This window comes from Zalophus californianus, chromosome 10, assembly GCF_009762305.2.
Source record: "Zalophus californianus isolate mZalCal1 chromosome 10, mZalCal1.pri.v2, whole genome shotgun sequence".
In the NCBI taxonomy this organism is placed as follows: domain Eukaryota; kingdom Metazoa; phylum Chordata; class Mammalia; order Carnivora; family Otariidae; genus Zalophus; species Zalophus californianus.
The window spans coordinates 60,102,451-60,124,000 of NC_045604.1; the positions used below are offsets into that span (position 1 = coordinate 60,102,451).

At 37.8% G+C, this 21,550-nt stretch overlaps 1 protein-coding gene across 1 annotated transcript in view; it reads left to right on the forward strand.

Annotated features, from left to right (window-relative positions):
- Nucleotides 1-21,550, forward strand: part of FMN2 (formin 2) — a 370,583-nt gene that overhangs the window by 330,402 nt on the left and 18,631 nt on the right. The window contains 1 exon segment of the mRNA XM_027609713.2: nt 9,009-9,158. Within this exon segment, the coding sequence (XP_027465514.2) occupies nt 9,009-9,158 (150 nt within the window).

The window sequence follows — 21,550 nt, forward strand, 5'->3', positions numbered from 1 at the left end:
CCAAAAAGTCCTCTCTTGTGTTGTTTTAGACATGCTTTCAGGTTGTTGAAGAATAATTATTTGAACATTTTCTAAACATTATCTCAGAAGAGTTTACCCTTCAAAGCATATATTTGATAACAGAGCAGCTGTTCAGAGGGTGATCTAAGTCTGAGAGCACCAGTAAATGTCTGGGAGCCACCAAACCTGAGGCATAGCACGGCTAATTGCTTTGTCCAATAGCTTGACTTGTTTATTTGTTAACCTGATAGAAATATTCTTCAAGGAAGTAATTGAATCGAGATTGTATTCTTCTTTAATATCTTTGCCTTGCCATTTGTGATATCTGGCACATAGTTACTACCTAACTCACTGATGAATTAAATGAAAGCAATAGTGCCCTTTTCTCAGACTTCTACAGAGTAGGTGCTGCCAAAACTGTTGGGCTTAAAGGCAGGGTTTTATCTAGTGCTTGGCTAGGGGTAAATCCTGTTCTTAGATGGGAAATAACTGATAGCAAGGACAGACAATATATTAGCTTTAAAGATTTCATTTGCTTCTCCATATAGATCATAACCTGTGGCAAGAAAATACTCTTTTAGGATAGTTACTAGCACCTTTTAGTTGTAATAAGAACCAAGTTTTGAGTCATTCTTTAGGCACACAGTTCCCAGAAAGAGAACTGCCTTAAAAACAGATGAGGAGTTTAAAAGAATATAATTCTCATTTTGTGGTATGGCTCCTCTTCAAATAAGGAAATCAAAGCTGTCTGTTTTGATTATCTGTGGAACATAACTCACAGTCAAAAACAATATCCAGTAGAGGTCTTTCAAGCAATGTTCTAGCCTTTTAAAAATATTTCTAGAATGCCATTTTAAAAGATGCTTATAACTATTACTTCTTTGTATTAGCCTTGTGTGTGTGCATTTGTAATTAAAAATTCTTCAGGGGCGCCTGGGTGGCTCAGTCAGTTGAGCATCTGCCTTTGGCTCAGGTCATGATCCCAGGGTCCTGGAATCGAGTCCTGCATCAGGCTCCTTGCTCAGCGGGGAGGCTGCTTCTCCCTCTCCCTCTGCCGGCCGCTCCCCTTGCTTGAGCTCTCTTTCTGTCAAATAAATTTAAAAAAGATCTTTGCGGGCGCCTGGGTGGCTCAGTCGGTTAAGCGACTGCCTTCGGCTCAGGTCATGATCCTGGAGTCCCGGGATCGAGTCCCACGTCGGGCTCCCTGCTCAGCAGGGAGTCTGCTTCTGCCTCTGACCCTCTTCCCTCTCGTGCTCTCTATCTCTCATTCTCTCTCTCAAATAAATAAATAAAATCTTAAAAAAAAAATAAAAAAAAAATAAAAAAGATCTTTGAAAGAAAATTCGTCCTTATGGAAAAGTTAAGACATGTGCAAAGGTAAAGAACGTACAGTGATCTACCATGTAGCCATCCCCCAACTGCAACAATCACCAATTTGGTTCCCTCTAAACCCCTACCAACTTACCCCTCCCATAGTATTTCTGAAGCAAATCCCCAACGGATGTAATTTCATCCATGTACATTTTGGTATGTATCTCTGAAAGATCCCCCTTTAAAGAACACAACCACTTCTACCCCTAAAACTAAGAAGAATCCCTAAGGTTACAAAATGCCCAGTCTCTTTTCAAAAGTCTAATCAGCTCATGTATATTATAAATGGTTTTAATTTGTTACAGTATGTTTGAAACGGGACATAAAGCAATCCCAACCCTTATAATTAGGTAATATCTTTTAAGTCTGTTTAAGAGTTTCTCTTCCAACACTTCTTTTCCCCTTTAAATTTATTTATTGAGGAAACTAGATCATTTTTTCTTGTCTTAGTTCTCACTTTTATAACAAAATACCCTATATTGGGGGGCTTAAACAATACACATTATTTCTCACAGTTCTGGAGCCTGGAATGTCCCAGATCAGGGTGCCAGCAGATTTGGTATCTGGTGAGGGTCCTCCTCCTGGCTTGCAGACAGCAGTCACCTTGTTGTGTTCTCATATGTCAGGGACGGGTAGGAGAAGCGCTGGTTCTTCTTCTTCTCTTAAGAGCACTAATCTCATCATTGCAGTTATACTCTCAATCTAAACCTCATCTAAACCTAATTATCCCCAAAAGGTCCCATCTCCAAATACCATTACATTGAGGATTAGGTCTTCAGCATATGAAATTTTTGGACACAAACATTCAGTCCATAGCAGTCCTTTGCTGTTTCTCCAAAGTCTGGATTTTCCTGATTTTATCCTATTAATGCAGGTAAACATGATCCTCTGTCCTATATTTCTTGCAGGGTAGTAAATAGCTCTAGAGGCTTAGTTTCAGGTGTGAGTATTTTGGCAGAATTATTTTGTAAGTTGTGGTATGTTCTACCAAGTGGAAGTATATCATATTTGGTTGTCTTTTTTGGTGATATTACCAGTCTTTGACAATCAGTGTCTAGATGCATTAATTTATAAGGAATTGTAAAATGGTGACAGTTTTGTCATTTTTCTCAGTTATAAAAGAAAAACATTTCCTCGCTTGGCATAGAGCTATTCAGTGGAATGGTTCATATAGGAAATGAATGGTCTTTTTTCCTTAGTTTTCCAGTTTTCAAAATAATGAGGTGGTTATCTAGCATCTTCCAACATCAAGTAAATATATTTTTTTAAAGTTTTAAGCATTATGATGAGCTCATTGAAGCAAACATATTTTTAGGTATTTCAGTCCTTTGCAGTTATTATTCTTACTAATACAAAATGTTCCATCTTTAAGTTCACTTCTGAGTTATTTTTGATAGGACCTTCCTTACTATCTTCTTTGATAGGATGTTCCAGGTTCATTTTCTACATTTTTTCCCCCCTGTCCTGGATTGAGCTATTTCTTCAAGCAGCACTGGGATCAATATTTAGAATGGTCTTTGGAGATCACAAACCTGGGTTCTACTTTTATTGCTATTGAATTAGTACTGTGACTAGACTTGTTAGTAGACAGAGCTAGAATTAAAGCACATTGTTAGTTCATACTTCGAGTTCAAATTCAAGGCAGAATTCTTAACTGTAGGGCCCACCATCCTGTATCCTTTCCCATGTTGAGAAACCTGAGCTGCCAATCCTTACATCAGAGTCTCTTCTGTCATTTTGACTTTCTGAATCTCATTTTCTAGTAGATTCTTCAATAATCGGACATTAGGACAATATTTCTTCAATTTGTTCATACTGAAAGCAGTTCTCCTGTGCCTTTTATATTCGAAAGTCAGTTTGGTTAGATATAAAATATTTGGTTCACTCTTTCTGTCTTTAGTATCTTAAATATGTTATTCCACTGTCTTCTGACATAGCATATTATCTAAATATATGATGATAGTAAGGGTTTTTTTCCTTTGTAAGGAATGGGTTTTTTTGCATGATGACCAAAGGATCTTTTTTCCTTATCTTTTAACTATAGTAGTTTTACTAGAATATGTCTCAGGGTTGATTATTGGCATGCCATTTTAACATGCAGCTTCAAATATTTTTATTTATTTCAAAAAAATGTTCCTGAATCACATTTTTAAAAATATGTGTTCTCTTCCATTGCTTTGGTTATCTTTTGGGGCTTTTATAACACACCTGGGGTAATGTCTTATCTTCTATATTTGTAACTTTACTTTCTTCACTTCTCTTTAAGTTTTTTCTTTCATTTTATCTTCTATTTCTATTAATAAATGATACATTGTTCTTGGTAACTCTTGTGAGTTTCCAGTTCAGACTTCATGTGTGAAATATTTTAAATTTCATGGTTCTTTACTAAATTCTACCACCTCATTTCTGAGTTTTTCTACTTTGAATTGTGTTTATTATAGCCTCTGTCATTTTATTAATTTCTTCTAGCTTGTCTTAAAATATTAGCCAACAGTTTTCTTCTGTTTATAGGCCTGTTTCTGGCATGTTCTCATTGGTCTGTAGAGCCATTATTTTATCCCTGCTTTCTTTTTTCTTTTAATAACTACTAAACATAGGACTTAATCACAATCTCCTTTCAGTTCCTTCTTTCTCACTCTCCTTCCATCTCTTTTTTGTTTGTTTTTCTTACTATCATTCTTTCTTTGTTAATCGAGGCATAATTTATACAATAAAACAAGTTTAATGAGTAACTACCACTCAAACATGATTCAAAACAGCTCTGTTGTCTCAATCTGTTTACCCCACACCTCTCTGAAGAGACGATCATTATTTTGATTTCTATCAACATAGATTAATTTTGTATATACTTGGAGTTCATGTAAATGGAATTGTATGGCATGCATAATTTTGAGTATGATGTTAGCTATAGGCTTTTCACAGATGTCATTTATCTAATTGTGTAAGTTTACTTCTGTTCCTATCTTACAAAGAATTTTTCCTTTTTTTATAATAATGAATTCGTGTTGAATTTTTTCAAATTTTTTTCTTCATTTATTGAAATAATAATATGGCTTTTCTTCTTTACTCCGGTCGTGTGACAGGTTACACTGATTGCTTTTCAGATGATAAAACAACTTTGTATTGGCATAAACTCCAGGTGTATATGATGTAATATCCATTTTTGAAATTGCTGCATTCAATTTGTTAATATTTTATGAAGGTTTTTCTACTTATGTTCACAAGGGATATTGGTCTATAAACCTTTCTATTTTTCTTTCATATGTTTTTATTTTTTGGTATCAACATTAGAGTAATGCCGGCCTCATAAAATGAGTTGAGAATGTGCTCTCACTCTGTGTTTTCTGAAAGAGTTAGTGTTAAATTGGCATTATGTCTCCATTAAATGTTTGTAAATGCACCTGGGAAACAATTTGGACTACAAGTATTTGCAAAGGGGTATTTTTGATTACAAGTTTATAAAAAATTAATTTCTTATTTATTGAAATTAGTTTCAGTTATTGAAATAACTGAAAGTACTTTCAATTTTTTTAATATATCTTGGAGTAAAAAACATTGATAATGTCTCATATTATACTTTTAAGGCCTGTATGATCTATCATGATAACCCTACTTTCATTTACGGTATTGGGTAATTTGTATTTTTCTCTTTTTTTCTTTATCAGCTATGGTAGGTGGTTATCAACTTTTTTAAACTTTTCAGTAAGCCAGTTTATGATCTTGCTAATTTTCTGTAAGGTTTGTTTTCCATTTCTTTGTTTTGTGTTCTTTGTATTATTTCCATTCTTCTGTTTAGTCAAGTTCAGTTTGCTCCTCTTTAGTTTCTTGAGTTAGATGCCTACATTATTCATTTTACACCTTTATTTTTTTAATTATAGGTATTTTAAAGTTCTAAATGTCTAAGCACTGCTTTATCTCCTCCCACATACATTGATATCTTATGTTTTCGCTTTTAGTCTGTTTGAAGCTTTACTGCTCTAGAGCTTTCTCTTTTGTTGCTTGTGCACAATGATAAAAAAGAAAAAAACAAAAATGACCTCATACCGCCTGCACATTTGGTTACTACTAACACTTCATATATTTAGACTGCTCCCAGCCTTTTCAGAACTTACCGCAGATCTTTTCTCCTCTTCCATGCGTTAGAGTGTATAAAACCCTGTCCAGTTTCAGCTGCGCTTCTCAGATATCCCTTACACAATTTTCAGGAGTGCCTTTTGTGATTCAGGGGCTCTTCTGTTTTTAGGGAAGCCCCCCCTGTTGCTTTCCTCTGCCTCCTCCTATGCATACAATATTACTACTTGGGTTTTGTGTTGTCAATGATTTGTCTCCCCTGTTTGCGTTTTGAGGTGTGTGGTGATACTGGACATGGTGTTTCTGCAGATATTTTTCTATTAGCTTTGGTTTTTAATATCTCAGTTGTTCTCTCTGTTTTTATGTGGGGATTCAGAGAGATTTCAAAACAATTCTGCTGGAGCTACCTTTTCAGAACTCTGGGGCCACCTTGATTGTGTTGCCGAGCAGTATATGTGTACTATTTCATGTTTGTAGTAAAAGAAGTGTACGGCTGATCTTTTCCAGAGAGGTCTACTTAGGAATCCTGATTACAGGGTCTTGATTATTTGGTGACCTCTGGATTTGCCTCTTACTATGATGGCTGCATTTTCTTTGTGTTAGAACTGCAGTTCTTTTCACTACTGGCTCCTAGTGTGTCAAGGTCATTTCAAGAGTCTCACAGAACAGCCAACAGTGAGGAAGGTCCCCGATAAAATGCCTGCCCTCTTTTGTGTTCCTGTGTTGCTGTTTGGTGGATGGGGCCCTCCTGGATTCCGACTTAGGGGGAAAAAAAAAAAAGGGTAATTCAGAAAGAATGGAACCTATCCCTTCCACCCCCCATGCAAATGGGTATCTTTCATTAGCTGAATGCCACCGAATACCAGACGGGATTGTATAACCAAAAATGCCTCTGGCATACAAGGTGCCGTGATAACTTGTAGAAATTATTACCTGTCATTTATTTGGTTATCTTTGAAAAGTGCTTATGCTTTATTCTAGGGAGTGGGGTGGTTGAATACAGTTGGGACAGCATTTGTGATCCTCAGATAATTCTTCACTCTCTGTGTCATACTTAGGAGACACATTCTTTCCCCATGGCCACTTCCAAAGAAATGGCTATACGCACAGCTCGTCATCATTGAAAATTGTGCTGTTCAGCAGTTTCACACATTGTCTTCACTTCACTTGTAGAATACTTGTATGTCTCACAAATTCACTAAGTTTTGCACAGAGAGCATTTTTTAGTGAAAAATGCTTGCTTCTTATAAAGTTAATACATATATTGCTGTTTTAGTTTATCACATGCAAGTACTTTTCATTGAATCTTTATGATAACCTTGAAAAGCAGACATATCCTCCACTTTATAGATGAAGAAACTGAAAAGCTCAAAACTGGAACTCAAAAGTCACTGCCTTCTTAAAGCTCTGTAGGCAATTTATGACAGAGCCAAGGGGAAATTATTCAATAATTAGAATAATTACCACCAGTATCAGAAACCTCTATGTATGCCAATAATTCAAAAATATCTGCAGGGAACAAGGTCACATGAATGATTTTTAATAAATCAGCCTCAATTGAATTAGTTACAGTTTAGAGAAAATTTTTAGTAAGTATATATTCATATTTCATAATATAGAATACACAGTATATGTAATGGAAAATAATATGCAATACAAAATAAATTTGTTTTGTGTTGAAGCATTTAACAAACACTTTGGAAGTTAGTTTTTTGGAATTCAATTGTTTATGATTTTAAATCCTATATTCTCTCCTTTCAACCATGCTGTCTCATGATAGAACTTTCAAAATGTTGTAAGTGGCTAAAGAGATGAACCAATTATTACAACTTAGATATGTCTGCCCAAACAAACTGGCTTGGTCTGTAATGATCATTTATGAAGCATAAATACCAGGAAATGATGGAAAAGAATGAATGGGTAGTCAAGGATTTGAGACCTGATTTCTGCCATACAGGTCATAAATTGTCTTTAGGCTTATAAGGAGAATGACCGGTTTTCTCAGGAGGTAAGTATGTGTATGCTTTATCAGTTTTAATAAAATATGACCTAGATATGTCTTAGACAATTCATGCTCCCTGACATCTACTCTCCTGGCAGTCCTCACCCCATCAACACTTTCTGCGGATGCATTCTGATGTCCTTACGATAGCTCAGGGCAGCCAGATTCTCACATACCATATCCACTTAACAGCCTGACTCTCTCTCAGGATTGACTGACTTTACTGTGTCATTTTTCCTACTAGGCTAACTAGGGAGAAATACATAATTCTCGGGAGCTACACATTTGGTCAAATACGTGCTGTCATCTCTCCCCAGAATCTAAAAGATGGTGGTCCTGGGAATCTTACTGCTTAGAGACTACCATGAGGCGAGTTTAAAAACCAGAACAGACTAGCCCATTGGTCATAGTCAGGGTGGCTGTGAATTCTTTATTTTGTGTGTGATGCTCAGTCTCCTTTACCTTCTGAGCATGTTCACCCTACATATCTCATTTTATTAATGCTCATTTCAATGAGATATTGTTCATATATTTTTCAGGATAAGGATTTGAAATCAGCTATATGACAAACTGAATACATACACAGATGTGTGTTAATGTACGTATGTGTGACACATATTTTTAATCAAACAATGCAATATGGCAAAATCAAGTTGCCTTAGAAATTTTTACTTCAGAGTCAATCAAACTTGAGCTTTGTGTAGCAGCAAAAGTGCTGGCCCCCTGCCAGGGTGGGAAAAAAAGGGAAGGGGGGGCAAAGTTTATTGGAATGTCACTCCTTTTTGCAGCAACTCTGGCCATACGCTGACTAGCAGCCCAGGTGTCCTCACTATGACATTACCAGTTTTATTGGCCTAGGTCCTTTTCAGGGCATTTTTTATGGGAATGGAAGACTTTTGTTGAGTCATAAAGCTACCATTTACCAGTTGTATGTTCTTTGTCAACTAGGCCTTCTGAAACTCTCCTGAGCTTCATGTAGTTGTAGTATGAAGCAGCACCTTCTAAAGACTGACACGATCAGTCTACTGTCACAGGGCTGGCTGCCATATTGGTATCTACTCAGTGATGTTGCCATGATCTGATGAGCGACTTTGTCACCATGTCCTGGGACTCGCTTTTTTCTTTTTTCCTCAGCAATGTAGGAAACCAAACTGTATGTAAGCAATATAAAATACATAGAGAATACGTAGAAGTTTGGGGACAAATGGCTAATATTTCATTTCTTTAGAGTATAGAAAAAAGTTATAGACCTGCTACTTACAATATGTCCCAACTTAACTCAGGTTTATTTCCGAAATATGTCAGTCACTTAGGGATTAACTTTGAAAATGGAATTGGACCAAGGATAGTTATCAGTATATGGAGGATTCTTATCAGCTGCTACTGTCTGTATCCAAAACTCTAACATGAGACCATAAGCGACTACTGTTGATGCTTGAAGGTTTGAGTCTTCTTAGCAATAATAACTGTGTATAAATGAAATCACCATTTGGATGGAGAAAGAATATCCCATACTGGAAAGTAATCATAGCTTTTATGCTCATGTGTGTGTGTGCTTTGACAGCTTTTTGGAGACCACAGCCTATTTCTTCATGAAACCAAAAATTGGAGAGAAGGAGGTGTCCCCAAATGTTTTCTTCAGTATCTGGCATGAATTCAGCTCTGACTTTAAAGACTTTTGGAAGAAAGAGAACAAACTCATTCTACAAGAAAGGTAGGTTTTTTTCATTTGCACAATGGCATTTTAAAACTGGTATTTTATTAGGTGTGACACCACTGGGGTTGCCAACTTTTATAGCCTGAATGAAAAATTAGATGGCCCTCAACCTGGGATATCAAGTCTAACAGGGTGCTGAGAACTGACAAAATTTGGAGTTTGAATAAGAAGGGTTGGCACAGAGGCTATGATGCCACAGAGAATAGCTGGGAAAATGGTTTGCCAGGACCACCGTCTGGTAAAACAACTTCTGTGATGAGGAAACTGCAAAAAAGCAGAGTATGTAAGTCGAGTGGAACAACCCGGCTGAGATGATAAACCTACACACCTCCAAAGGCCAATAGCAAAGACTATATAAAGGTAAGATAAATCACTTGTGTTTTGTCTTGTTTTTGCTCAATTCATGAGATATTGTCCAAATTTCACCATTTGTATTAAAGTTTCTGGCAGATGTCACCAAGAAACAGATGATCGATATTTTTTAAAAGATCTTTCAGGACTCTTGTAGAATTACACCACATTTCCTAAAGTAAATCTTTTTCAGGAATGAAGGGAAACTTTTTCTCTTAAGTATATGAAATTTGTCACTGATTATGAAATTCCATAGAGGCATATTAAATATTAATTCAGGAGGAAAGCTAGCCCTCCCAGGACAGCAGCCCCAAATAGCTGGGTCTACTGGGAGAATGAAAAAGAAACACTATCAGCACTATAAACCACATGCTAAAACTGAACCAATTAGTTTACTTTCCAACATCCTTGCACTAACAGTGACTTTGCTTTAGCTCTTTAGAACACTTGCCTCCAAAGGGACTTTGTTTGTCATACCACAGATTTCCACAGTTTCTGCTTATTGTCTTCCTTACGTACAAAACCATGATTATCCACCTAGTTTTCATTTGTAACTAGATTCTGATAGGATACATCCTTAATTCAGTTGAAATTAATTGCTGGCACTTTTGGAGCACATAGACTGTGCTATGAGTGCTAACTCATATAATTAATTTGTTAGATTCCATGGTGTTTTCAAAGTTTCTTCTGTATACCTCAATGAATAGTATATGGAAAAAGAGAGTGGTCTGAACAGAAGGGAAAATACTTTAAATACCCACTCTAAAGATAATGAGAGTATTCTACTCCAAAGTGCCTCATTATGGGTTAACCTAAAAGATGCAATTTTCGTCAAAAGTCTATGCAGGTGAGATAGGAGAGATAATTACTGAAATAGAAGCACACTTACATTGTCATTCATGTCCTTCAAACTTAACTGTATATTCCCTTTAAAAAAATTTTTTTTTACCGAGCAAGGGCTGTCAGTTTGGAAAATCGTGAAGAGGAACCTTTTTTCGACTTCAGCACATTACCTACAACGTCCCTTTATGTCCCTCACTGGTCCCCACAGGCCTTTTTCATCTCTAATCTCAACTTATTCCCCTTGAAAAGGGCCGACAACTCAGTCACACAAATGTACAAATCTGACAGATGAGTATTTCTTTTTCTTCTAAGATATTCGTTCATTCATTCATTCATTCATTCATTCATTCATTCATTTAATTGAGAGAGAGAGCAGGGGGAAGAGCAGAGGGAGAAGGATAAGCAGACTCCACCCTGAGCCCAGAGCCTGACACGGGGCTCAATCTCACCACCCTGAGATCATGACCTGAGCCGAAATCAAGAGTCAGATGCTCAACCGACTCGAGCCATCCAGGTTCCGCTGACAGATGAGTATTTCACCACGTACAGCCATTTGCTTGGTTGCAGGGGCTAGAGTCCTAAATGAGAGCGGAAGTGAGGAGAGACAGGCGTGAACAAGACAGAACTGCTGGTGCTGTAGTTTTGGAGTAACTGTTCTGATAGCACATCAGGGAAGTACGTAAATCACAGCAGAAGGCTGGCATGTTCCTGTGGCGGTTTCTTGGGAGGTCCTGGGACAAGAAGGTGGGTGGACACTTTTCTTGTAGTTTGCCTTTACTCTGTACATCTGTACATGTGCTGGTGAGATGTCATCACAGGGGAGCTGTTGAGACTGACTAATTCAGTTGCACAGCTCCCCAATGATACTCAGTCTCATCCAGCCTGTGCTCCATGAGTAGAGTTGTGTCCCTAGATAACACTTTGATACCAAGCCACTATTCCGTGATATTTTATGCATTTAACATGACCAAAACTAGCTTTTCTTCCCTGGGTATCTCATAAAATCAACTAGATGCTTCTTTTATACTTCATCCTGTGTTTGTCATGTTTTAGGACTATACTGTGGCTTTTTTGACTCAACCCTTGGTGATTCCGCTTTTTGACACAACCTTTGGTGACTTTGCTCACCCCTTGGTGGTGGTGGTGTGAATTCGCAGATTACAAGTGCTCTTCACTGCAGACTTCTCATCGCTCAGAATCATTTGCTTTTAACAAAGGGCTAAGGAGGACTGTGTGGCAGGTGAGCCAGTGCTTCTCTGCCCTTTAACGTCTGAAATTTGTTACACCTCCTGGCAGATAGGCTGCTTTGATAAGCAAGACCATCGGTCTGGCTCATTTGTAGAAAAACTTTGTCCCTTTCCTTAGTGTAGGACCAGTGACACCATTTCCAGGAAGCAGTGCAAAATGAAAATATGGGGCCCCTTGTTAAAAAATTATTAAACAATTTCAAGGCAGCAAGTACAGAGCCCTTCCAAAAGTGCACAAACAACACCCACAAGCCAGCCTTGCCCTAGTGTAAGCTTTGTATCATATTTTCTGTAGGTAAATGGAAGGGTATTTTAGGAATGCTTCGTACGCTCAGACATTGATAGGAAGCGGAATGTGGTCAGTTAAATGTGTTAAACTTCTGGTACAATCTGTGATGATCTGAGGAGAACTTCACATAGCACCACAGATACCTAAAATGGGTATCTGCATCCCCAACCTGATTGTTCCTTCCTCTGTACCCTGTATTTATTATCTGCATATTTTGTTTAGTCAGTTTTATACTATGATGATGCCTCATAATGTGTCTGTTTTTATTTTATACCATAACTCTTTTGATATTTGCATTTTAGTCTTTATTTCCCAGTGAGATGTTTTGCGTCTTCATTTCTGATGTAGCTCTCACTGTCACTAAGCCACAGTGCCTTTTCATCCTTCTGGTCTCCATAAATATTTGCTGATTTGACTTGTTACATCACTGCATTTGACACAGACATGGGAATAGGAACTTAGCTTATGAAGTAATGAACATGCTTTCCTACATAGCTTAAGCTTATCATTGTAAGGAATAATAATAATAAAAAAATTACAAATACCTTAAGCAAAAAGAAAGCCATTATTTAGACAGTAAAAGCACAGAAGGGCAGGGATGGAACTTGCATGTGGATTGCCTGAATACAGAAATTCTAACTGCAGTCTGCGGGGGTTAGTCAGGTGCTTCCATGCTGTCTCTCACTGTCTGTCTTTCTAAATGTCCTCCTTTCTCCTCCACTTCCTCCTCCTTCCTCTTCTTCTCCCCCTCTCTCTTTCTCTCACTCTATTCTCATTCTCTCACTCTCTCCCCCTCTCATCTCCCTACCACCACTCTCCTCTGTGGTTTTGTCTCGTTTCCAAGTCAGGCTGTTCCTTTAAGGGTGGACCCACGGCCATTGGTCACAGCCATGGCTCCCATTCTCACAACCCAGTAGGAGAGAGCACTCTCCACCATCTAGAAACATTCCGAGGAAGAACTCTGGATGAGTTGTGCCCAGTTCTGGATCAGGCACTGGGGCCAGAGGTGTGGGGTACCACAGTTAGTTCAGCAGTTCACAAACCCAGTTGTGCAGCCAGAAAGGAGGGCAGCCATAATTGGCAGTCCCCTTCGTAGCAGTCACTGGAGATAGGGAAAAAGTTTCCAACAAAAGTAAATAATAATATTACTACCCCAAATTTATTAAGCCTTTAAAAATAACCTGCGTAATTAGCAGAATGTCTTAGCATGGTAGTAAAAACCTGAACGATGGTTTCATGATGTTCCCTGGTCTAATTTGGAATTCACAGATTGACTATCTTTAAGGTTGCAAATCCTGTAAAAGTATTTCTTATCCCATCATTTCTATTTGGTTCTGATTATAAAGTCACGGTAACTTTGTGTTTTCTGGCTTTGTCCTGATGACTCCTATGATTGAGTACATATATTTCTTGAATTGGTGAATTCCTACACATCCGTGAAAGGAATTAAAAAGGTCTGCTCTCTTTCTCATTGATGTGGTTTGGAAAACATGAGGATTTTTGAGTTAGCTCTTCCATTTACCAGCCTAGTCATAGAAAGTCATAGTTTTCTAAACTGCAAAATGGAGATAGTAATACCTCTCTTGCAGCGTTATTGTGTAGACTAAATGAGATAATATATTTAGAGTATATAACAGTGTCTACATGCCAAATGCTCAATGGCTCTTCATCCCTCATTTAATATAAATGATATCCTGATCATGTTACCTACAAATGTAACATATCGATAAGGCATTCTAAACTGCAAAATGGAGATAGTAATACCTCTCTTGCAGCGTTACTGTGTAGACTAAATGAGATAATATATTTAGAGTATATAACAGTGTCTACATGCCAAATGCTCAATGGCTCTTCATCCCTCATTTAATATAAATGATATCCTGTTCATGCTACCTACAAATGTAACATATCGATAAGGCATGTTAAACATCTTAACATATTCAGTGGATACAAGGCATTTCTGCGACTCAATTACTTTGTGGGTAGGTAAGATGTCTTGATTATGAAGCCAAGGGCAAACTTTTGTTTGAGAAGTTTCACACGGTCCATCCCTCTATTATTTACATAATGACATACAAAGGAATTCCCGTTTTGATGCTTTAAACAACTGACCCATTGGTTTTGTCATGAGTCAGAAAAAGTGGTTTTTCATGTACTTGCAACTAGGCATACACAATTGTTAATAAGAAACCCTTCTCAAAAAAGAAATCTAGACTTGTTATCACTGAGCAACACAAAACATAGGAAAAATCGTTTAAAAAATGAGCTTGGCTATATCCAGAAGATGGGGGCATAAACCAACATTTAGTCTGCCAAACATCTCCCCAAAGGGCTCGCAGAGCACCAGTGTTAATACGTTGGGAAGTGGGCAGTCCTCAGCTCTTTTATTTTCAGGAAGACAGTAGGAGCATCAGTATCACCTAGCCACCAATGAACACTGTGGAGCTTGGACAATAAGAGCTATATTAATTAGGGGAAAGAAGTATGGATTGATTGGGAATGCATGTGCTTTTTGACCCTGGTGGGCCTGTGGTCCTGGGAGAAGACAGGGGGGCCCAAAACAACTCCACTTCTTACTTTTGCTCTGTTGTAAGCAGACTTCAGTTTTTCAGCAGTCTTCAGCTGTATGATTATATGAGGTTATTTGTAACTATTCTCACCTTCCATATGGAATTTTTACTATGCACAGGAGACATTCAAGCCTACTTGGTGAAGGTCCTGTCTTCGTTGAGGTAACAGCCTAGCCCAAGTATGGTGTTATATGCAATGGGAGAGCCCTGGGGCAGGAGTGAAAGATTAATTCTGTCCGGAGGACCTTTGACGAGGAGATTGGAGTTGGGAGTAGGATTTTCGCAGGCGGTCCAGGGAGGTAAGGGCATTCTAGGCAAGATGATGTGGCTCTGGCAACCTCATAGTGCACAGTGTGGCCTATCAGAATTTTATTTTTAGTTGACTTAAGACATTTTAATTTAATAAATCAGTTGTGACATTAGTAAGAGTTATGTTTAAAGTGTTGTCTAACTTAATTTACTGGTTTATTTTATTTTGAGACAGGTAGTCTTTGATGACCCAGGAGAAAGGATAACTACTCCTCTAATTGCACAAGCATGTGGCAATCAAGTCTAGTTTCTGCCCAGCTGAAATCTGCAATTAGGGGAAAAGGATTTGAATGCTTGGCTTTAGAAGATTATGCATTAAATTGGAAAGCACATCATGCCATGTTAACATTCCTGTTTCCATAATTTATATTTGAGTGAGCTGTATGTTCAGATTTAAGTAGGATGTTATTAGGGTAGAAGGAAGCGACCATTTTCAAAGGGATTGAAAATAAATCTAAAAAATGGAGATAAAGAAGGAAGCTTTATTGTTCTGTAATAATGTATTTGTTGGATACCTAGATGAAATTGCCTCTTGGACTGCATTGTTGCATTGCAGCATTAAATGAATTTAGCCAACCATTTACCCCTTTAATTGAGGCATCAATGTCTAGAGAAACAACACATAAAGAAATTCTCTTCCTACTTCTGATTTTCTATAGCAGAAGCTTTGGCACAACAAATGACTGTGGCGAATGGAACCTGAGAATGTGTAGGGAATGTGATCTGCATTCACCAAAGGAGTAATTAATATGCATTAAGACATAATAGATAATTCATTTATTTATTAATTTATTCAAAATTACTTATGTCCTACTGTTGTGCTGGCCATATTTTCGGGCCATACGGTTATTACCCTTTAGTGAGAGAAGTAGACAATAAAAAAATAAACACAATTTTAAATTATAGGTTGAAATTAGTACTGTGAGGAAAATAGTGAACGATTTTTGCAAAGCAAAAAACAGAAGAGTTTCACTTAGAAAGCATGGTCAGAGGAGGCCTTTCTGAAGAAGCAACATTTATGCTGACACTTAAAGAATTTGAAGGAGCAGCTATGTTAAGGGGCAACATATATGTGAGTCTGCCAGGCAGAGATGTAGGAAGTTCAAGACAATGTGGCAGAAAAGATGGGGTGCACTCCAAGAAAGATGAAGGTGTTGAGATGAATATGATGAAATAGACAGGGGCCTGATCATTCAGGCTCTTGTAGATCATAGTAAGAGATTGACTTCTTTGCACATGCAATTGAAAAATCATCAAAGGGATTTTTAAAAAGGGAATAACTTGATGTGATTTATGTAATGAAAAGATTGTTGACTCAAATGGGTAGTAGATTGGAAATGGTATTGAGAAACAATTTAGGAAGTTAGCATAGTGGCCCAGGTGAAAGATTTGATGCTGTGGACCAGGGGGAAGGCAACAGAGACGACAGGAAGTGGAGGTGTTGAATATATACTTTGGAGGTATACCTATACAAACTTGCTATTTGCATGTTGCAGCCTGTACCAGTTGTAGAGGATCAGAAAATGCTACATCTCACCTCAGATACTGACAAGCTCCTGTCACCTCAGATACTGACAAGCTCCTGTTAGCCAGGATGTTAGAGATCAAGAATGCAAACTTTCCCTTTCTCTCCTAAAATGATGTACAAAGCCAAGGTTGGGGAAAGCTGTGAATCCTTGGCTATCAGGAAATTCACTTTCCAGAACTTAGTTCTCCAAGAATGATGTAAAATCATAAGGTGAACATTAGATGGAAAAGATCTTTGCATTTTTCTTGATCTTGCCATGTTCCAAGACATGTTTTTTAAATCTTGGAAAATCCTTTCTCAAAAGCCTCATGTTCAAAAATGGAAGAAACTCACCCTCAGGGTTTCTGGTTCCAACTCCCCATCAGAGAATCAGGACCAAGAGCCAAGAAAGTAGCTTGTCCAAAGATATTTTTTGCTTTGAAAAGGATTTAGACATTGTGGTACCTTCCAGTAGATTTGTAGAGGCTTGTAAAGTTATCTGAGCAGTTACTAGGTTCTCTTAAGCATTTGCTAAAAATGTTTTTTGATGTCTTAGCAAAGTTTGTATAAAACTATTTTGGATCAAAATAAACTTCATGGAATAGATATTTTAAATTACCTATTAAAAAACATCACAAAGCTTATATGGGCTGAAATACAAGCTGTTCCTTTACAAGAAAGATAGTATTTTGAACGGGTCACTTTAAGTTTCGTTAGGATATTCTCAAACAACGTGATGATTATAATCTGCTAGAGGAGGAGGTCTAGATCTGTTAGATTTGAATAATGTCAAATTAACCAATTCTTAGGTTTGTGTAGGCTTCTGCTAGAACCTGGATTTTTAAGATAGTGAAAAATTTAAGAAGTCAGAGGCTCCCCAGAGTTCATTCCCACTGTGATAGTCTCCATGCTGACTCTGACCTCTTCGAGCAAAGGAATTCCACCTGCTCAGCCTCAGGATTCCACTCTCAGACACCACCCCTATTCCCATTAGTGGGAGTGAAGCTTTAGAGAAATGAGAAATGCTTCTTAAAAGTTGGGAATTCTAAAGTAAATAATGGATAATCAGAACCTAGTCATGAGAAGTAAAGATGGAAGAGATCGTCTCTACAACAGATTTGAAGCTGATGGCAAAGTTTAGACCAAGACATGTCGGGAATTATTATATTTGACAAATAACAATTAACTTACTTGGTTTTGCTGCTGAAGTCTGGTTAAGATTTAGAAGCAATTGTGGTAAGGCATCAAACTCAATTTTAAAAGGAATCATTTGTGAAAGCATGTGCTGAGTGTGTATGTATGTGTACTGGAGGGGGACGGGGTATGTGTGGAGGGAACCAAGAATGGAGATCAGTACTGAAGAAATTTAAAAATATGTATTTTAATATAGGACATACAGAAGAAATTAGGTAATATTCCTGTGTCTTTGTGGGGAGGAAATGGAGAATGGTCTTAAGAAAGTAAGCAGAATGGCCAATAAACATCTGAAAAGATGCTCTGCATGATGAACCATCATGGAAATGTAAATCAAAACCACAAAGAGACATGCACACTAGGATGGCTTTAGAAGAAAAACCAGATAATATAACAAGTGTTGGAGGAGATGAGGAGAACTTGTGAAACTGTCACACTGCTGGTGGGAATGTGGAATAGTGCAACCACTTTGGAAAACAGGTATCTCCTCCCAAGGTTAAACCTAGAGTTACCATGGGACCCAGGAACTCCTTCCTAGCTTTATACCGAAGAGAAGTAAAAGTGTGGACCCACACAAACACTTGTACACATGTGGTCATGGCAGCACTATTAATAATATCCAAAAGATGGAAACAACTCAAATATCCATCAGCTGAGTGGATAAGTAAAAGGTGAATATTACAATGGGATATTATTTGACAGTTAAAAGAAATGAAGCGCTGATATATGCTGTACCATGGATGAACCTTGAAAATATTATGCTAAGTGAAAGAAGACAGTCACAAAAGGCTATATATTGTATGATTTGATTTATAGGAAATGTCTAGAATTGGCAAATATATAGGATCTGAAAGTAGATTAGCTGTGTCTGGGGTTGAGGGGAGAGGTATGGGGAAGGATGGCTAGTGAAGTTTCTTTTGGGGGTTATGAAATGTTCTACACAACCCTGTGAATATGCTAAAAGAAACATTGAATTGTCCACTTTAAATGGGCAAATTTTATAGTACGTTAATGATATCTCAATAAAGCTTTTTTTTTTTTTAAGTAAGGAGATTTCTCACATCAGAGTTCTAAGCATAAACGCAGACCACAGTTGGACATGCTGACCGCCTGTGATGATCTGTTTAGATGGCTGATGGTTTTGAAGTCCTACATTGGTTCTTGTGTCTTCCTTCTTGGCACACTCTCAGGCTTTCCCCTGTGCCCTTAGAGTTTCGTATGTACTCATGAAGGGCAAATCTATTAAGTACTCACATGAATATTAGCTAGATCAAAAGTTGAGAAATAAATCTGCTGGCAGGGCGCCTGGGTGGCTCAGTCAGTTAAGCATCTGCCTTCGGCTCAGGTCATGATCTCAGGGTCCTGGGATCGAGCCTCACATTAGGATCCCTGCTCAGCGGGGAGCCTGCTTCTCTCCCACTTCCTGCTGCTCCCCCTGCTTGTGCTCTCTTTCTCTCTGTCAGTAAATAAATAAAATCTTAAAAAAAAAAAAAGAAATGTCCCCCTCTTAAAAAAAATAAATAAATCTGCTGGCAAAAACTATAAAAAAAGAAATTGCATAGCTCATTCCAAAATCAAAAAGTCCGCATCAAACATGAAAAAGTGCTCAACATTGCTCGGCATCAGGGAAATCCAAACCAAAACCTCAATGAGATACCACCTCATGCCAGTCAGAATGGCTAAAATTAACAAATCAGGAAACGACAGATGTTGGCAGGGATGTGGAGAAAGGGGAACCCTCCTACACTGTTGGTGGGAATGCAAGCTGGTGCAGCCACTCTGGAAAACAGTGTGGAGTTCCTCAAAAAGTTGAAAAGAGAGCTACCCTATGACCCAGCAATTGCACTACTGGGTATTTACCCAAAGATACAAATGTAGTGATCCGAAAGGGTACTTGCACCCCGATCTTTATAGCAGCAATGTCCACAATAGCCAAACTGTGGAAAGATTCAAGATGTCCTTCGACAGATGAATGGATAAAGAAGATGTGGGGTGTGTGTGTGTGTGTGTGTGTGTGTGTGTGTGTGTGTGTGTGTGTATTGGAATATTATGCAGCCATCAAAAGGAATGAAATCTTGCCATTTGCAATGACATGGATGGAACTGGAGGGTGTTAATGCTGAGTGAAATAAGTCAATCAGAGAAAGACATGTATCATATGATCTCACTGATATGAGGAATTCTTAATCTCAGGACACAAACTGAGGGTTGCTGGAGTGGTGGGGGGTGGGAGGGATGGGGTGGCTGGGTGATAGATATTGGGGAGGGATATGTGCTATGGTGAGTGCCGTGAATTGTGTAAGACTGTTGAATCACAGACCTATACCTCTGAAACAAATAATACATTATATGTTAAAAAAAAAAAGATATGAAGGGGGGAGTCGGAGGGGGAGACGAACCATGAGAGACTGTGGACTCTGAGAAACAAACAGGGTTCTAGAGGGGAGGGGGGGAGGGGGATGGGTTAGCTTGGTGATGGGTATTAAAGAGGGTATGTATTGAATGGAGCGCTGGGTGTTATACGCAAACAATGAATCATGGAACACTACATCAAAAACTAATGATATAATGAATGGTGATTAATATAACATAATAAAATTAAAAAAAAAGTCCCCATCAATTTAGATGATTAGTAATTTATAATAGCTTGACTCTATAGTGATGAAATTAGCCAGTGCTTTCTCTGTGTAAACCCATTTCAGGAAATCACAAGTCATGTTAAAAATACACACAACATAATAGATATGTGTGTATGTATTTTGAAATTATTCATCTATTGCAAATAAACATTTTTTTTTTCAAATCTTATCTCCATAGGAGGAGATTGTCAGTTTTCTTAACCTATATTTCTGAATGAAGAAGTGATAATAGTGGATAAAATAAACTGTTAAAATAAAAGGGAAAGAAATTTGTCTGCATTTGCTATGGGGTAAAGCCTTTCCCTTCTGTCTAGTCAACACTTCATCTTCTCACTGTAATGTCTCCAGCCCTTCCCTGGCCTTTTGGGTGCTCATTCAGGACCCCACTCCACAGGCCTTCTGGCCAGCGTGCTGCTCAGGGTTTTTGCTTCTGCTTGTCATAAACAGTTGGGCTTAGCAGTTTCAGCCAATGGGCAGCTGCTAGGTCATGAGTGGAATTTTGAGCCAGTGGAAAGAAGACACTTTTTTGAGACAGACAATAATAGGAACAGACCCTTTATGTGGTGCATCCTAGCCAGTGGGCACTCAGTGAAGACTAACCATGTTGATGCTGAAGAACTAACAATGTGGTCTTGGAGATTGGCATTTCCAATCAATTCAAGTGTCTATCAGTTGAACAACCATCATGGCAAATTGATATCACATAAGCCTGGGTTCTTTGGTTTATGTAGAAAGTTATTGTTTACAATTTGTTCCTTCTCAAAAGAACCTTCAAATCAGTGTCATCATCATCATCATCAAGTTATTATATATACATAATATTTTATGCATATTATAATTTCATGTCCAATTCAAATTCTAATGCTCTTAGAGTTTTAGGAGCTATGATTTTGCAATTTTTAAGACTAATAATGTTGCAGAACCAAAAAAAAGAAAATTGCATCATATAATTCCTAAAATGGTAAAATTTTTGCAATTCAGGTTTTCTAATTATAATATTATCAATATATAGCTACACGGAGGTTTGTCTGCTCACTCCTTTTGAATGTTGTGTTACGTGACACCTATGAGCATTTATTTTATTTTATTTTATTATTTTATTTCATTCCATTTGGATTTATTTTGCTTTTGTCTCCCGAGTAAGAACTATAATAAAATACTTAGGATCCTTGATGCCTTGGATGTCTTTCTAAGTTTGAAAACTTTATTTAATCAACTTCATCTGTCATTTTATCTTGTGGAATAATGTTAAACATTCTCTGAATAATCCATCGGCTTTGTCTCCATCCTCTCCCACGCAGCCCTGGCCATGTTCCACCTCCAGTTGATTATCAAGGTTGCCCTTTCCTTTAGGAATAACAGTTAGACTGGCACCCATGTGTCACACTCTATATCTAGATGAAAGAAAGTGTTCCTGCCCAACATGTCTCCACAGCTCATT